This window comes from Crinia signifera, chromosome 6 (genome assembly GCF_055691185.1).
Source record: "Crinia signifera chromosome 6, ASM5569118v1, whole genome shotgun sequence".
In the NCBI taxonomy this organism is placed as follows: Eukaryota; Metazoa; Chordata; class Amphibia; order Anura; family Myobatrachidae; genus Crinia; species Crinia signifera.
In genome coordinates, this window is record NC_139222.1 from 12,185,480 (window position 1) to 12,201,596 (window position 16,117).

At 47.1% G+C, this 16,117-nt stretch overlaps 1 protein-coding gene across 1 annotated transcript in view; it reads right to left on the minus strand.

Annotated features, from left to right (window-relative positions):
- Positions 1 to 15,395, minus strand: part of LOC146009513 (uncharacterized) — a 63,726-nt gene extending 48,331 nt beyond the window's left edge. Inside the window, exons 1-5 of the mRNA XM_083149956.1 lie at positions 15,291 to 15,395; positions 15,056 to 15,170; positions 14,384 to 14,575; positions 12,835 to 12,958; positions 11,019 to 12,468 (exon numbers count right to left, since the gene is read on the minus strand). Of these exons, the coding sequence (XP_083006082.1) occupies positions 11,019 to 12,468; positions 12,835 to 12,958; positions 14,384 to 14,575; positions 15,056 to 15,170; positions 15,291 to 15,307 (1,898 nt within the window). The 5' untranslated portion in view covers positions 15,308 to 15,395. The remainder of the gene's footprint in view (positions 1 to 11,018; positions 12,469 to 12,834; positions 12,959 to 14,383; positions 14,576 to 15,055; positions 15,171 to 15,290) is intronic.
- Positions 15,396 to 16,117: the final 722 nt, after the last annotated feature.

The following is a 16,117-nucleotide window of genomic DNA, read 5'->3' on the forward strand; positions in this document are numbered from 1 at the left end:
TTTGCTGCTGAGCAAATTAGGTAGACGCTGCTCCACTATGGTGAAATCCCACCTTCCGAATGAATGAGCTCGCTGTGTGAAACATGTCGAATGATTGGTCGCCACTCATCGCAAACACCGCCTAGAGGTCATTCTAGCACCCTACGCCTTCAAGAACCCATTCAGTTCCTGTCTCCTGCCTGTGTTTTTAGCTGCTCTAGTGCTTCTAGGAAGGCCTGATCTGTATCCCAGTGCTGAGATACAGACCAGATGTCATAAAAATTTGTGAAGTCACCAAAATAAAGTGTCACTGCTGGTATTTATTGTTAGCTATCAGTGAAGGAAAACATTCCCAATCTGGTAGGCACTATGTAATACTAATGTAATCTTATTCTGGTCTATGTTTTCAGTGTATTGTCCAAAAAAATTAGTCCGTCACATGACAAGACGTCACCGGGAGCAACAGTACGAGATGTGACTCATATAATTGGGACTAAATTACAGTGGCTGTAAGCCAGGCAAATGTTCTGCAGGGGCAATGGATTTCATCTGAATGTTGCATATGATCACGGAACTATATACACCTGATGAGAGCACAGTCCTGGGTGAGGGTAATGTGGGTACACACCAGAACGATGCAGATCATAAGACAATGGTACGATCGGCTAATGATCTGTTGGAGTACACGGCCTGCTCACGATCTGAATCCAATCTCGACCTGTACCCAGCTTGAATGTCGTTTCCAGATACTACCGGCTGCAGGTAGGATCTGTGAAAGACCAAACGACCCGCGGGGACATGGATCGGATTGGAATTGGATCTGAAATGGCCCAAAATATGCCCAATTTACATACAATCGGTCAAGATAGTATCTAAATTGTGTGTTTTGAGGCCAAATCGTTCTGGTGTGTACCCTACATTATGTATCTGCTCTCCATAAATGCACCCCACATCCCATCCCTCGCCCTCCCCTGTGGATCCCACCACTCGCCCTCCCCTGTGGATCCCACCACTCACCCTCCCCTATGCATTCTGCATCCCATCACTCACCCTCCCCTGTGCATCCTGCATCCCATCGCTTCCCCTGTGCATCCCATCACTCACCCTCCCCTGTGCATCCTGCATCCCATCGCTTCCCCTGTGGATCCCACCACTCACCCTCCCGTGTGCATCCCACATCCCATCACTCAGCCTCCCCTGTGTATCCTGCATCCCATCACCCACCCTCCCCTGTACATCCCATCACTCACCCCTGTGCATCCCACCTCCCATCACCCACCCTCCCCTGTGCATCCCGCATCCCATCACTCTCCCTCCCCTGTGCATCCCATCACTCACCCTCCCCTGTGCATCCTGCATCTCATAACTTCCCTTCCCTTGTGAATCCCATTACTCACCCTCCCCTGCGCATCCTGCATCCCATCGCTTCCCCTGTGCATCCCATCACTCAGCCTCCCCTGTGCATTCTTCATGCCATCACTCATCCTCCCCTGTGCATCCCATCACTCACCCTGCCCTGTGAATCCCATCACTCACCCTGCCCTGTGAATCCCATCACTCACCCTCCCCTGTGCATGCATCCCATCACTCACCCTGCCCTGTGCATGCATCCCATCACTCACCCTGCCCTGTGCGTCCTGCATCCCATCACTCACCCTCCCCTGTGCATCCTGCATCCCATCACTTCCCCTGTGCATCCCATCACTCACCCTCCCCCGTGCATCCCATCAGTCACCCTCCCCTGTGCATCCCATCACTCACCCTGTGCGTCCTGCATCCCATCACTCACCCTCCCCTGTGCATCCTGCATCCCATTGCTTCCCCTGTGCATCCCATCACTTCCCCTGTGAATCCTATCAGTCACCCTCCCCTGTGCATCCCATCATTCACCCTCCCCTGTGAATCCTATCAGTCACCCTTAGCTTAGTGCACCCTTGCGCATCATTCATACCCCGCGGCCCCCATACTCTCACAATGCAGTGCACCGCACACCTCCTGTCTGCCCCCACCACTACAGCATCTACTCCCCAGTCACACAGCGCTGACAGTCTGCAATCTGAGGACGAGGCTTGGAACGCACATCCCGGAAGTGTGAAGATCTTCTGCCTGTTGTCTGTTCCTAGGTGAGGGCCAGCTGCTGGGTGATCCCCCAGGTGAGACGGCCCCGATCTCTGCCTTATATAGGGGGTGGAACTGCTGCTGGGGGTCACAGCCAGTGCCCAGCAGCGTTACACCCTGGAGGCCATTGCTGTGCAGGGCAGTGCCAGTGTAGCCCCATGCCAGGCACAGCACTGTGTATCTTACCCATGACTCCTGCTTATGGGCCACTCAGTGACAATGCTCAGAATGGCTGCATGTATTAGGCCCCTCATACCCTTACCCCTCTGCCCCCAGCCTCCTTACTTGGACCCTCTGCTTCATAACTTATAACTGTACCTGGCGCCTCTGCAAGGGAAACGGTCATCAGACAAAACTTAGGTCGACTGGCCCCAAGGTCGACAGGTTAAAGGTCGACATGGGTTTAGGTCGACATGAGTATTTCATGCCCTACCATCCACTAGGGTATGGTGGGAGAATAAAATAGTGTGCCGAGCGCAGCGAGGCACCGTGACCAAAGCATAGCGAGCGGCTGCGGTTCAACTCCAACTGTGTCCATGTCGACTGTGTCGACATTCGGGTAAAAAAAACTGTGAAAACTAATGTCGACCTAATGACTGTCGACCTAAACCCATGTCGAACTTGGCACATGTCGACCTTAAGTCATGTCGGCCTTGACCCATGTCGACCCTGGGGCCATCAAAGACTTTTAATGGAATGTCCACAGCAGCACAGAGTATCTTAGGATATGAGGGTGCAGATCTCGTGTGATTGTAGGATCAATGGCCCTTATTCTGGTTGACTCGCAAAGGCAAATTCCTTCTCAAATGGACAAAACCATGTGCAATGCAGCTGGGGCAGATGTAACAGGTATAGAGAGAGTTTGTATCAAGTTCCTATAATTTGTCACGGTACAGTATGTTCCTCAAATTAGGGGTGGAAGTATCTACGACACAAGGACCTGATGGTGGAGAATCACCAGCTTACCAAAATGCCAGGTACAAGGAGATCTCTGTTTTGTCATTCTTATTTATTAACATCCCCAATACCCATTAAGGAAATGAAAGCCCTTTACGCTAAGTGTAAATGGTCTTTTAAATCCTAAAGCCACATGCAATGGAAAGCCGCTGTAACGCTAGGAGGACCCAGATCTTGTGCGATCCATTAGCTGGGTCTGATACAGAAACAGCATAAACCGCTTACAGAACTAATTATATATATTAAGAGCAAGGGTAATAATGCACCTCTGATACGCCCTTATTGCCACGGCACCACGTGCTGTTAACCACTGAATTACCAATGTGATTAGGAGCTTTTCATAGCCAGTGTGTATATAAAATTGGTTACACTGAGACACCGTAGGGCTGGGCACCAGTCACATACAGTATAGGATACAGCAATCGTAGCCATTTAAGCACCCAAGTCACTCCATATAAAGAACACTGGGCGTCTAGACGTTACTTATTTCTAGAACATAACTCATTGGCGAACGTTACTGTTTTATGAGATAAATGTGAGCACCTTATGTTCTAAATGTCAGAAATACCACGATTCAACATATCATTGACTGCTGGAACATAACCGGGTCAATAAAGATCACCCTCATTCCTTATACTAGGAGTCAATATCTGGCTAAGGTGCCCATACACGCTGCAATTATTGCATGCGTTTTGAACTTTTAAAGTACAAACAATAACACACAGCATCAAAATGTTATAGCAGGTACCGGCCGATACCAAACGTGGATGGAAAATATAAATACAATTGAAGGAATATACATATATAATTTAAAATGACCTCATATTTACAAAAAACGATTCCAATAAAAATTGTCCAAAATGAAAAAAAAAAACACTTGTTATCCACTTTTAAAAGGAATTGCCGGCCGGCTTCTTACAACTCTGAGACTTCTGAGGGTCTTGTCCTCCATCTACCCAGGATGTCTGGTAATCATTTCCGATAAAGCATCTCATCTTAATTACTGAAAAAGGTCTGTGTAACCTTGGATGCACGATTATTCGGTTTTCCAACTTTGGATCTATCACTAACATAGGGCCTTATTCTAGTTCACTCTTTCTGACAAATTCCTTCTTAAGGCCCCCATACACTAGCCGATTTTGGTCAGATTTAGGCCAGATCAGTCGGATCTGGCCTAAATCGGACCAAAATCGGCTAGTTTTGATGTCCCCTCAGATCCGATGCGCGGTCCCGTGCGCATCGGATCTGCGTCGGGTGGTCGGACCTGCTGCACGTCCGACCACCCGACTTGGGACCTAGTGGGGCGGTGCGGCGGTGGAGGGAGCAGGGGGGCTGGGGATGCTGCGGGGGACACAGGCGGCATAGAGCCGGGCGGGGGGAGCCGGGAGCTGTCAGCACTGAATAAAAAAAAAAAGCCCATACAATGAATAGGCGGCCTGTGATTGGCTGAGCGCTCTCTCAGCCAGTCAGCAATTGGCTGAGAGAGCGCTCAGCCAATCACAGGCTGCCCATTCATTGTATACAGTAGGCTTTTTTTTCTAGCACTGACAGCTCCCGGCTCCCTCTGCCCGGCTCTATGCCGCCTGTGTCCCCCGCAGCGTCTGTGTCCCCCGCAGCGTCCCCAGCCCCCCTGCTCCCACCAGCAGCCCCCCCCCCCCCCCTGCTCCCCGGGTTTTTTACATGTGATAAATCGAGACGATTTATCACATGTAAAAAATGGCACAACAAGTGCCAATCTAATCAAGCTCCCCCGGGAGGCAGCCGGGGAAGCTCAGGGGGAAGTCGGGGGCGACTTGTCCTAAGGACAAGTCGCCCTAGTGTATGGGGGCCTTTAGATGGACAAAACCATGTGCACTGCAGGTGGGGCAGATGTAATCTGTGCAGAGAGAGTTAGATTTGGTTGAGTTATTTTGTTTCTGTGCATGGTAAATACTGACTGCTTTATTTTTACACTGCAATATAGATCTCACTTTGAAGTAAAAAGGTATATGTAACCAATATCTCTGAATTCTATTATCATGTAGTGTTCTAGATTGGTTACTAATACTACTCAGTGTGCTGGGGGAACCAATGTCTTGTTTACTTACTCAGTATTTAACCCCTCCCTCATGCACCTGGGTAATATTACTGAACTAATTGAGCATCTACCACTATCTGTACCTACACAATATACAACTTCTCTAATTAAGGAGGAACCGGTCTCCGAGGATGAGGGAAACCTCACAGACACGGAGAAGTATACACCCACAGATTATACAGAGACAAGATGTATTGTGGAGGATAACGCCATAAGAATTTCATACAATAGTGATAATACTGCAGTTCCAAAATCCCACCACATAGCACAATGTACAGACACTATGTATAACTACACTGAACGGGTTCCTAATGACTCAGCCTATAACATAAACCTGAGGTTTCCCAACACAAATACATCACAACCCAATCACCAGCATATACGCCTAGGCCTGTCTTTGATCGCCTGTCCTCAGTGTGGGAAATGTTTTCCATCTTCCTCAAAGCTTACAAGACACCAGAGAATACACACAGGGGAGAGACACTATCTATGTTTTGCCTGTGGGAAAAGCTTCTCGAGTAGCACAAATCTAACGACGCATCAAAGGACTCACACTGGAGAAAAAAACATATTCTTGCTCGGAATGCGGGAAATGTTTTACAGGGAGCTCCGATCTTGTGAAACACCAGAGAACTCACACAGGGGAGAAGCCATTTGCCTGTTCCTTCTGCGATAAACGTGTTGCCACTGGGTCAAGCCTCGGTATCCATCAGAGAATTCACACCGGGGAGAGAATATTTTCTTGCTTCGAATGTGGGAAACGGTTTACCTGCAGTTCGTCGCTGGTCAAGCACCGGAGAATTCACACCGGGGAGAAGCTATATTGCTGCTCCGAGTGTGGGAAATGTTTTACCAGCAGCACAAACCTTATTACGCATCAGAGAATTCACACGGGAGAGAAACCGTATTCTTGTTCCTCCTGTGGGAAATGTTTCGGCGGCCGGTCAGATCTGGTCAAGCATCAGAAGATTCACACCGGGGAGAAACTGTACTCTTGCTTTGAATGTGGGAAATGTTTTGCCCAGAAGAACTGCCTGATTAAACATCGGAGAGTACACACGGGGGAGAAGCCCTTCTGCTGCTCCGATTGTGGCAAATGCTTTGCCAGGGGTTCAAATCTGGTGACACATCAGAACGTCCATACAGGGGAGAAGCCCTACCCATGCGCTAAGTGCGGGAAATGTTTTGGGCACAAGAGTAATCTGAACGCACATTTGAAAATTCATTCACACGTAACACAATTTGTTGTTGAATAACGGGAGCCCCAGCTGCCGCTCAAATATTATCCTGAATATTAAAAATCAATAAAATCAAGTCAACTTTTTTATTTTTATCTAAAACAGGCATGTCCAAATTATGGCCCCCCCAGCTGTTGTGGAACTACAAGTCCCATCATGCCTTGCCACAGTTTTGCTATTAGGGAATGCTAAAACTATGGCAAGGCATGCTGGGACGTGTGGTTTCACAACAGCTGGAGGGCCACAGTTTGGACATGCCTGATCTAAAATAACAATTGAGACAAACCCGAGTACAACCAATCAGAACTACAACAAAACAACACATAAGCATATAAAGAAGCAGTCAAAACGTAAGTTCTAAAATGCAAAATGACATAAAAAATAACTGACAATCTATATATATAAAATTCTAACTGCTCCCCTCACCTCTATGAGGTGAAGTACCGCCAGTGACCACTCCACAGAACAAATTACCCCTTTGTGTGCTAAGATGCCTTTAATAGAAGGCGAAAGAAATTTTTTGCAGGGACACTGATCTGTTTCAATCTTCCTGGGTGTGTAGAGTGGGACCTGTGAAGACAGAGATTGGAGGTAGGAGCAGATAGGGACTGGGGTTGGGGTGGGGGAGAGCATGTTGGCTAAAAACTGTCACAGCTCAAACTGAGAGTAGGGCACAGAGTCCAAGCTCTGGGAAAGCTCAATACCAATAGAAGCAACATCAATGGACCTCAAGGCTTGGTTCAGTGGTTGGCAATGAGGAGGAAATGATGGTATAAGTGAGGGAACTAAAAAGCACCTGAGGGAAGAGGGTCCGGCTGGTAACATAGTTGATGAGGTTGAACAAAGACTTTAATCCATCAAGTTCAACCTAAATAGTTATATCCCTGGATATTTTTTGGTTGCAAAAATCTGTCTAAGGGTGCGTACACACGGGTGCAATTTCAGCACATATCGCTGGGAATATGGTCGCTGAGCGACCATATTGCCAGTGATTTGTGTGTGCTGTCGGCGATGAATCGCCGGGTGCGCGCTCCCGTGTGCAGCCCCTGATGGTCGCTGGTCGCAGGAGCATGATCCTGCGACCAGCGACTTCCCCCGGCGCTGAGCAGGAGGTCAGCGGAGATCAGCGGCAGAAGGATTCCCTTCTGCTGCTGCTCCCTCCTCCGTTCGGGTCTCTCTCGCCCCCACAAAGTGATAGCAGCAGCGTCTGCTGCTGCTGCTCCCTCGCTCCCTCCTCCGTTCGGGTCTCTCTCGCCGCTGCTCCCTCCCTCCTCCGTTCGGGTCTTCCCCCCCACTGCGTGCTAGCAGCAAGCAGACGCTGCTGCCCCCCCCCCCCCCCCGCCCCCTGACAGTAGCAGTGTCTCCTTTTCATCGCTGATGAAAAGGAGACACTGAGCAATATGATTGCTGGCAATATATTGCTAGCAATATATCGCTAGCAATCATATTGCACCATGTGTACACAGCATAACCCTTTCTTCAATATTACTATTGAGTCTGTCATTACAACCTTTTCCGGCAGAGTATTCTATAACTTACTTGTAAAGAATCCTCGTTCGCCAGGGATGGAACTTCTTGTCCTCCTAACCTCAGGTGTCCAAGTGTCCTGGGCACCTGCTAAAAAAGATCACCTGATAGTTCTCTGTATTGACCCTTGAAATGGGGTTGGGTGGTTTTAGAACTCTCCTCGTGCAGATCTGCTACTAAATGAATAAAACTGGAAGAAATGCAGAGATGAGACGCTCAGCGGGAGACGGAAAATGGAACAGGTGCATGGACAGACTGAACCTGGGGGATGGTCTCTAAAGGTGGCCATACACCACTGCGGCTTCTCGCAGCAGTGTATGGCCAGCCGATCCCCTGGAGCCGCCATGCCATAGAGAATAGTTACAAGATCCCTTGAAATGATGGTCTGATGTGGTAGAACTTAGAAAAAGTCATTTCTAGGCGGATGCTGATCCGGATGCCAATATTTGGGGTTTGGATCAATCGATGTGCAGGTTGTGTTGCTGGAGCCAGAGGAAACCAGAGCAAGAGAAGTGAAAGCCTTAGGTATGACTAGCAAGAACAGCTTTGGAAAGTAAAACTCACACTATGAGTGGTATTCAATTGTTATATTGCGCCCAATTTCCCTTCTAGATTTGGCAATATTCAATTTATCTATTTTTATTTTATTTTTTACGCCTATCGCGCTCATTATGGTTAGGTTTAGCCGCGCATTTGCACATTTCAGCTCACCACCCCCGGGGATAGCAAACTGAAATGCTGGTGAAAAACAATTGAATTCCGCCCTGTGAGTCTTAATGTTGGTATTTGTTGAGTAATGGTACCAACGGGAATACAACTCCCATCCATGACTGTGAGATACACTGGCATAGGAGTGGTAATCCGAGGAGGGGAAAGTTCTTCAGCCAAGGCTGCTGTCAGGAAGTTCTGGCAGAATCAAACAGGACTGTAAGATACCTTGACCCATTAACATGTTCCAAAGTTATATATAAGATAGTCATGCTTGGAACAAGATTCTGTAGGTAACCTTAAGCTGACCTCTTAGTCATTCATTATTAGCTGGTATGTCCCGACTGCTTCGAACCAAGCATGTGACCGGGCCTGGCACAATATAGGGAGATTCTCACAAAGTTGCCTCTGACATTCTTTAGGAAGTATACGTTCCTCAGTACTTTTCGACTTTTGGTCAGAAATGAAGACCTGGGTGATATATAGATGCTTCTACCTCTCTCTCCAGAGTGGTCACAGCAATGGAGGCCACTCAATGGGGTAATTAAATTGTCAAGGCTGGTAGGAAACACTTGTGAAGCCTGTTGGTGTTATACTTGATCAGAAAGGCCTTGATGGAAGGTTGCAACAAGCCCCTCATTATTTTTCCTGAACTCTGAAGATAGAGTATGCAACTGGACAACATATTTCCCCACCCACAGTATGAGATCCTTGGTACAGAAGGTCTGAAGCCAGATCGAAGATCTTCTGGTAGGTGGTTATGAATAAGTCCTTGAGAAGATGAGGTTGGAACCTTCACAGACTGAAGTGCTCCTTGAATGGAGTAAGAGGAAAGAATGGTGGTAAGGTCTTCTTAAGAAGCTTGTAGGCAAAATGGATGAGAGAGAAGGGGTAGAAATTAAGGCAATAGAGTTAAGGATGGTAAGAACACGGGCATGTTTTTAAGTACCTGCTGAGAGAAAAAAGTTGAAGGGCAAGACGGTAAGCAGTGGAAAAGAGAAAGCGGAGGAGATGAGGGGAGAGGCGGATGGATGGGAGAGAGAACGACATTAGATTCACGATTTCCTAAAAATTGAGAAGGAAGTGAGAGTTGACAGGATTGATGGGGAAGTTGAGGAGGCTGGTGTGAGGTTACGTTGTAACTGATAGACTTAATTTTGGATATGAAGTAGGTGGCAAAGTCAATGGCATGGAACGAAGAGGTGGCAATGGCAGTTTGAGGACTGAGAGGTGATAAGCATTTTCAAATAAGTCTTTGGAGTTTCAAAGGACAACACTAAGATGAGCGTGTTAGGTGGAAAGATGTCTGCAGGAGAGCCTGATTTCCTCCAGTGTAACTTGGAGGTTCAAGAACATTTTTGCCGGTATCTGGTGCATTTGTAATGCTAAGTTGTGGATCTAGGAGAGTGAGTAATGCTAGCTGGAGTAACATAGGGCCTAATTCAGACCTGATCGTTGGTCTGCTAAATTGCATAGCCCTGGGATCAGATAATCACCGCCCAGTCATAGTTAAATCCCGCCCTGTGTAAGCCTGCCAATCAATGTGCAAGGCTGTGATTAGCAGCAAATCTATACAAAAGCCCCTCACCTCGGAATGATATCCGAATGTGTGAAGTCTGTGCATAGCCCAGGACTTACTCAGCGGCTGCATTAGAAACAGTCGGAGCGGGCCTGGAGCTGACTTCTCCAATGAAGACGCCTGGTTACCACCCACAAACACCAACTTCCTGTCAATCAACTTGCGTACGGGCAGCAATGAAAACATTTGTACATCTTACATAGTAGCGATGCAATTGAAAAGTTTTTCAATTGTATCATGGGCGGGACCGGGCCTGTGGGGCAGCCTTGCTGCCGCTGGGGGTTGAAGATTTTCAAGTAATCCCGAAACCAAAACTCTTAACGAATTAGGCCCTATGTCCGGGAAAAACCCTGATGTGTGTCTTCCTGGTGATTCAGATGGGGAAGTAGATTCCACCGGGAAGTCTCAGCATGAACACGACGCCTCCGACGCGTTTCAGGAAAATCCTGGTCCCTTCCTCGCGGCATCAACATACTGGTACAATCCACTGTGCTTATTTGCCTATTTAGTGGTGTCACAAGATAATATATACGCTACCCGCATGCTATACACAGAAAATATGGCAGCTGTGTAAGCGCACCACACTCGCAGGCCTGAATGACCCCCATAATGTACAAATCCCATTAAACGGAAAATAAATCTTAAAAAGACACCAACGTAATTTACGGAACACAACAGATGAAAAATAAAAATTTCAAATGAAGAGACAACCTTGCTTTATTGGACAAGGGCCTTTCACAATTGTATTATTCATATGATATACTTATATTTGTTAAATAATTGTTATTCAGTTATAAGTCTATTGGAATTTAGGACGGTCGCGCCGTATCAGAGAAAGGTAAATTGCTTCCTGCTCCGGTGAGTCCTTTGATGTGCCATAAGGCTGGAACTTTTCATGAAGGACTTTCCGCATTCGGGACAATAAAACGGCTTCTCCCCGCCGTGGACTCTCTGATGGGTGACTAGGTTGGAGCTCTTGATAAAGGATTTCCCGCAGAATGAACACACGAAGGGTTTCTCCCCGGTGTGCGTCCGCTGGTGCGTAACCAGGATCGACTTCTGGTTGAAACTCTTCCCGCATTCGGTACAAAGGAAAGGCTTCTCTCCCGTGTGAATCCTCTGGTGTCGGATAAGATCAGGGTTACTGGAAAAATATTTCCCACATACATAGCAGAAGAACTCTCTCTCTTTGGTATGAGGTCTCGGATGCCGGTAAAAGTCAGGCGGTTTGGGGAACCTTTTGTCGCGGTCGTAAAAATGATGCGATTTCGGAATTGGGTGCACCGCCGGATTTGAGTTGCTGCCAAACGTTCTCCACCAGTCAGGACAGGGAGTCGCTTTATCTCCTAGGCAAGTCCTCGGATTCAGTGGAAGGGTTGATTTGTTGGTGAACATCTCCCTGCGTTTTGGGTAGTTTACCAAAGATGGGTCATGTGTTATTTCTGAGCAGAGTTCCCTAAAGTCTAGGATGTCAATATCTCTACGTAGTTGGTCCATTGGAGCAAGTATATTCAGACCACTTTCTTCACAAACACCTGTGGGTACATAAATATCGGTTTCCGTGAGAGTTCCTTCTTTACAGAAGTTGGATTCCATCTTCATAGGAGATGTGCGTTGTGTATGATCTTTGCGTGTATACATCTCAGTGTCTGTGAGGTCTCCTCCACCACATGAGACCGGTTCCTCCTTAGTATAAGTAGGTGTATACTGTGTATGACCTGTGGGTGTATACATGTCAGCGTCTGTATGGTCTCCATCACATGAGACCGGTTCCTCCTTAATATGAGTAGATGTATACTGTGTATGACCTGTGGATGTATATATGTCAGAGTCTGTGAGGTCTTCTCCACCACATGAGACCGGTTCCTCCTTAGTATAAGTAGGTGTATACTGTGTATGACCTGTGGATGTATACATGTCAGCATCTGTATGGTCTCCTCCATCACATGAGACCGGTTCCTCCTTAATATGAGTAGATGTATACCGTGTTTGACCTGTGGGTGTGTATATGTCAGAGTCTGTGAGGTCTTCTCCATCACATGAGGCCGGTTCCTCATTAATATGGCCTGTATCCAAGACATTTCCATCTTCCATTGATATGGGTTGCTTTATCGTTTTGGTCACATCCTTCTCAGATGTCCTCTTCATCTCATTTTCTTCCTTGATTGTCAAGCATTTTGCTTGATGAGGAGTTTTAATATTATTTTCGTCATCATTTACAGAATTGCATTTAGTAAATTGGGAGAGAAAGTCTCCAAGTAACGTTTCATCCGCCACAGATCCATCTGAAGAAAAGAAATAAGACAGTATATACACTTTTAGTAAGAGCCTTGATATACTGAAGGCTGTCCTGGATAAGAAACATATTTAACAAAAGATCCAAATCATTATTATATTTATATTTTTTTTATGTTACTTGAAACTTATGAGGACCAGAACTGTTGATGAAGCATCTTTTATTTATCACAAATGACCACACGTTTTGTCAAGGCTTGGCTGGAGGCAACCCAATAACCAGATGCTCTATGGCCTACTAGACCACAAGCCAATTAAACGCTCAAGTCTTGATTTTCCATGAACCTCTTACCGCAACTATACATACAGAATATCTTACGGCAGGTTAGGATGACAACAAGAGCGACTCTCCTTACCAATGGTGTGGAGACTACGGTGATTCTCCATTATGGTGTCCTTGTACAGATCCTTGTGTCCCTCCATATACTCCCACTCCTCCATGGAGAAATAGACAGTGACATCCTCACACCTTATAGGAACCTGACACACACAATGATACAGTCATCACCCAGACACATCCCCCGGTGTTACTGTATAACGTCCCATTCCCAGAAGTCACCTCTCCGGTCACATCCCGAGTGTTACTGTATAATGTCCCATTCCCAGCAGTCACCTCTCCGGTCACATCCCCCGGTGTTACTGTATACCATCCCATTCCCAGAAGTCACCTCTCCGGTCACATCCCCGAGTGTTACTGTATAATGTCCCATTCCCAGCAGTCACCTCTCCGGTCACATCCCCCGGTGTTACTGTATAACGCCCCATTCCCAGCAGTCACCTCTCCGGTCACATCCCCCGGTGTTACTGTATAACGTCCCATTCCCAGCAGTCACCTCTCCGGTCACATCCTCCGGTGTTACTGTATAACATCCCATTCCCAGCAGTCACCTCTCCGGTCACATCCCCCGGTGTTACTGTATAACGCCCCATTCCCAGCAGTCACCTCTCCGATCAAATCCCCTGGGGTTACTGTATAACATCCCATTTCCAGCAGTCACCTATCCAGTCACATCCCCCGGTGTTACTGTATAACGTCCCATTCCCAGCAGTCACCTCTCCTGTCACATTCCCGGTGTTACTGTATAATGCGCCATTCCCAGCAGTCACCTCTCCAGTCACATCCCCCGGTGTTACTGTATAACGTCTCATTCCCAGCAGTCACCTCTCCGGTCACATCCCCGGTGTTACTGTATAATGTCCCATTCCCAGCAGTCACCTCTCCAGTCACATCCCCCAGTGTTACTGTATAATGTCCCATTCCCAGCAGTCACCTCTCCGGTCACATCCCCCGGTGTTACTGTATACCGTCCCATTCTCAGCAGTCACCTCTCCAGTCACATCCCCGGTGTTACTGTATAATGTCCCATTCCCAGCAGTCACATCTCCCTGTGTTACTGTATAATGCCCCATTCCCAGCAGTCACATCCACCAGTGTTACTCTATAACGTCCCATTCCCAGCAGTCACCTCTCCGGTCACATCCCCGGTGTTACTGTATAACGTCCCATTCCCAGCAGTCATCACCCAATCACATCCCCCGGTGTTACTGTATAACGTCCCATTCCCAGCAGTCACCTCTCCAGTCACATCCCCCGATGTTACTGTATAGCGTCCCATTCCCAGCAGTCACCTCTCCGGTCACATCCCCTGGTGTTACTCTATAACGTCCCATTCCCAGCAGTCACCTCTCTGGTCACATGCCCCCGGTGTTACTGTATAACGTCCCATTCCCAGCAGTCATCACCCAGTCACATCCCCCGGTGTTACTGTATAATGTCCCATTCCCAGCAGTCACCTCTCTGGTCACATGCCCCCGGTGTTACTGTATAACGTCCCATTCCCAGCAGTCACCTCTCCGGTCCCATCCCCCGGTGTTACTGTATAACGTCCCATTCCCAGCAGTCACCTCTCCTGTCAGCAGCTGGATGATCTTGTTGGCGAGTCCCAGGATCTTCCGGTCATTGAGGCTCTTATGTATCAGTGAAAGAGGCGGAGGCTCCTCGATGGGGTTCTGGGTCCTGCTCAGTCCTACTGACACATAAGGATGGCTCCTAGAAGTTACACAGGCATCAGATGTCTTCTTCACAACAATATAATCCTACAAAATTAAAACACTTTGCTTGAATAAAAGTAGATTAACTAAAAAAAAAAAAAAAAGAAGGATGATGGTCACTAAGGTCACTTAGTATAGAGTGATGTCACTGTGACGCTCCCAGACCCCCTCACCTCCCCAGTCAGGTCACTGTGTCAGTAATAGAGATAAGAGTGATGTCACTGTGACGCTCCCAGACCCCCTCACCTCACCAATCAGGTCCCTGTGTCAGTGATAGAGATAAGAGTGATGTCACTGTGACGCTCCCAGACCCCCTCACCTCCCCAGTCAGGTCCCTGTGTCAGTAATAGAGATAAGAGTGATGTCACTGTGACGCTCCCAGACCCCCTCACCTCCCCAGTCAGGTCCCGGTGTTCGTAATTGAGATACGAGTGATGTCACTGTGACGCTCCCAGACCCCCTCACCTCCCCGGTCAGGTCCCGGTGTCAGTAATAGAGATAAGAGTGATGTCACTGTGACCTCACCTCCCCAGTCAGCAGGTAGATGATCTCCAGAGTAAGGTTTATAATACTCTCGGTCATCCTGTTCCCGTACTTGCTCATTCTTAGTCCATGTAAAATCTTACTTGTTATACTGAATCTATTTTCGGGAATACAAAAGTAAATAACTCAAATTAGAAACATATCATATAAATGCAGATCAATTATTATACATGTTTAATATATATTGCAATATATTTAAGTTGTAATATAGACACACCTCCCAACATGACCCATTCCAGGAGGGACACAATGCTCTGTTCCTGGACATCTGTGTTGCTTTGTCACTGCCAACACCTGTGTTAAACTAGGTAACTGATAAGAAAGGTGTATAAGCACAGGTGATGGTAATCATACATAAGAGGTAAGCCCAGGAACAGAGCATATTGTAGCTCCTGGAATGTTGGGAGGTAGGATATAGATCTTTAATGGTTAAAACTTCTCCACGGATAGATTTGGCAAATGATTCAATGTCTTTAAATATTTCCTCTGAACTCCTGCACAAACGATTTGGTGTCAAATTATGAACGATTGAGCAAATTATTACACATGAACGATTGATCGTTAACGATGGTGTAGGGGAGTTGGAGTCAATTAGCTTTACCAAATCGTTCATTACACATAAAACGATTGGTCGCTGATCTTTCTGCATTCAGGAAATTTCAGCAACCTCCACCAATGACCGTCGGGTACCCGTATCGTCCGATATATCGTTCATACACACGGAACGATTTGAGCGATTGCTTGTTTCAATCGGTCGGGAACGCCCAGATCTTTAGCTAAATCTATCCATGTGTACGCACCTTCAGACCTTCTTGAAGATAGGAGTATAAGTTGCCATCAGAGGTCACAGAAAAGTATCTCCAAAGGAACAAATGCAGATACTATCTGTGACTTTTCTACTATGGTAACAGGGTGCAAGGGGAGGGGAGGGGTATTTAAAAGCAATGCTGCATAATAACAGTGACTGCACATATAATATAGCTATATAATGTGGATATATAGGAACTGTGACAGAATACTGAGATATATATATATATTTACAGT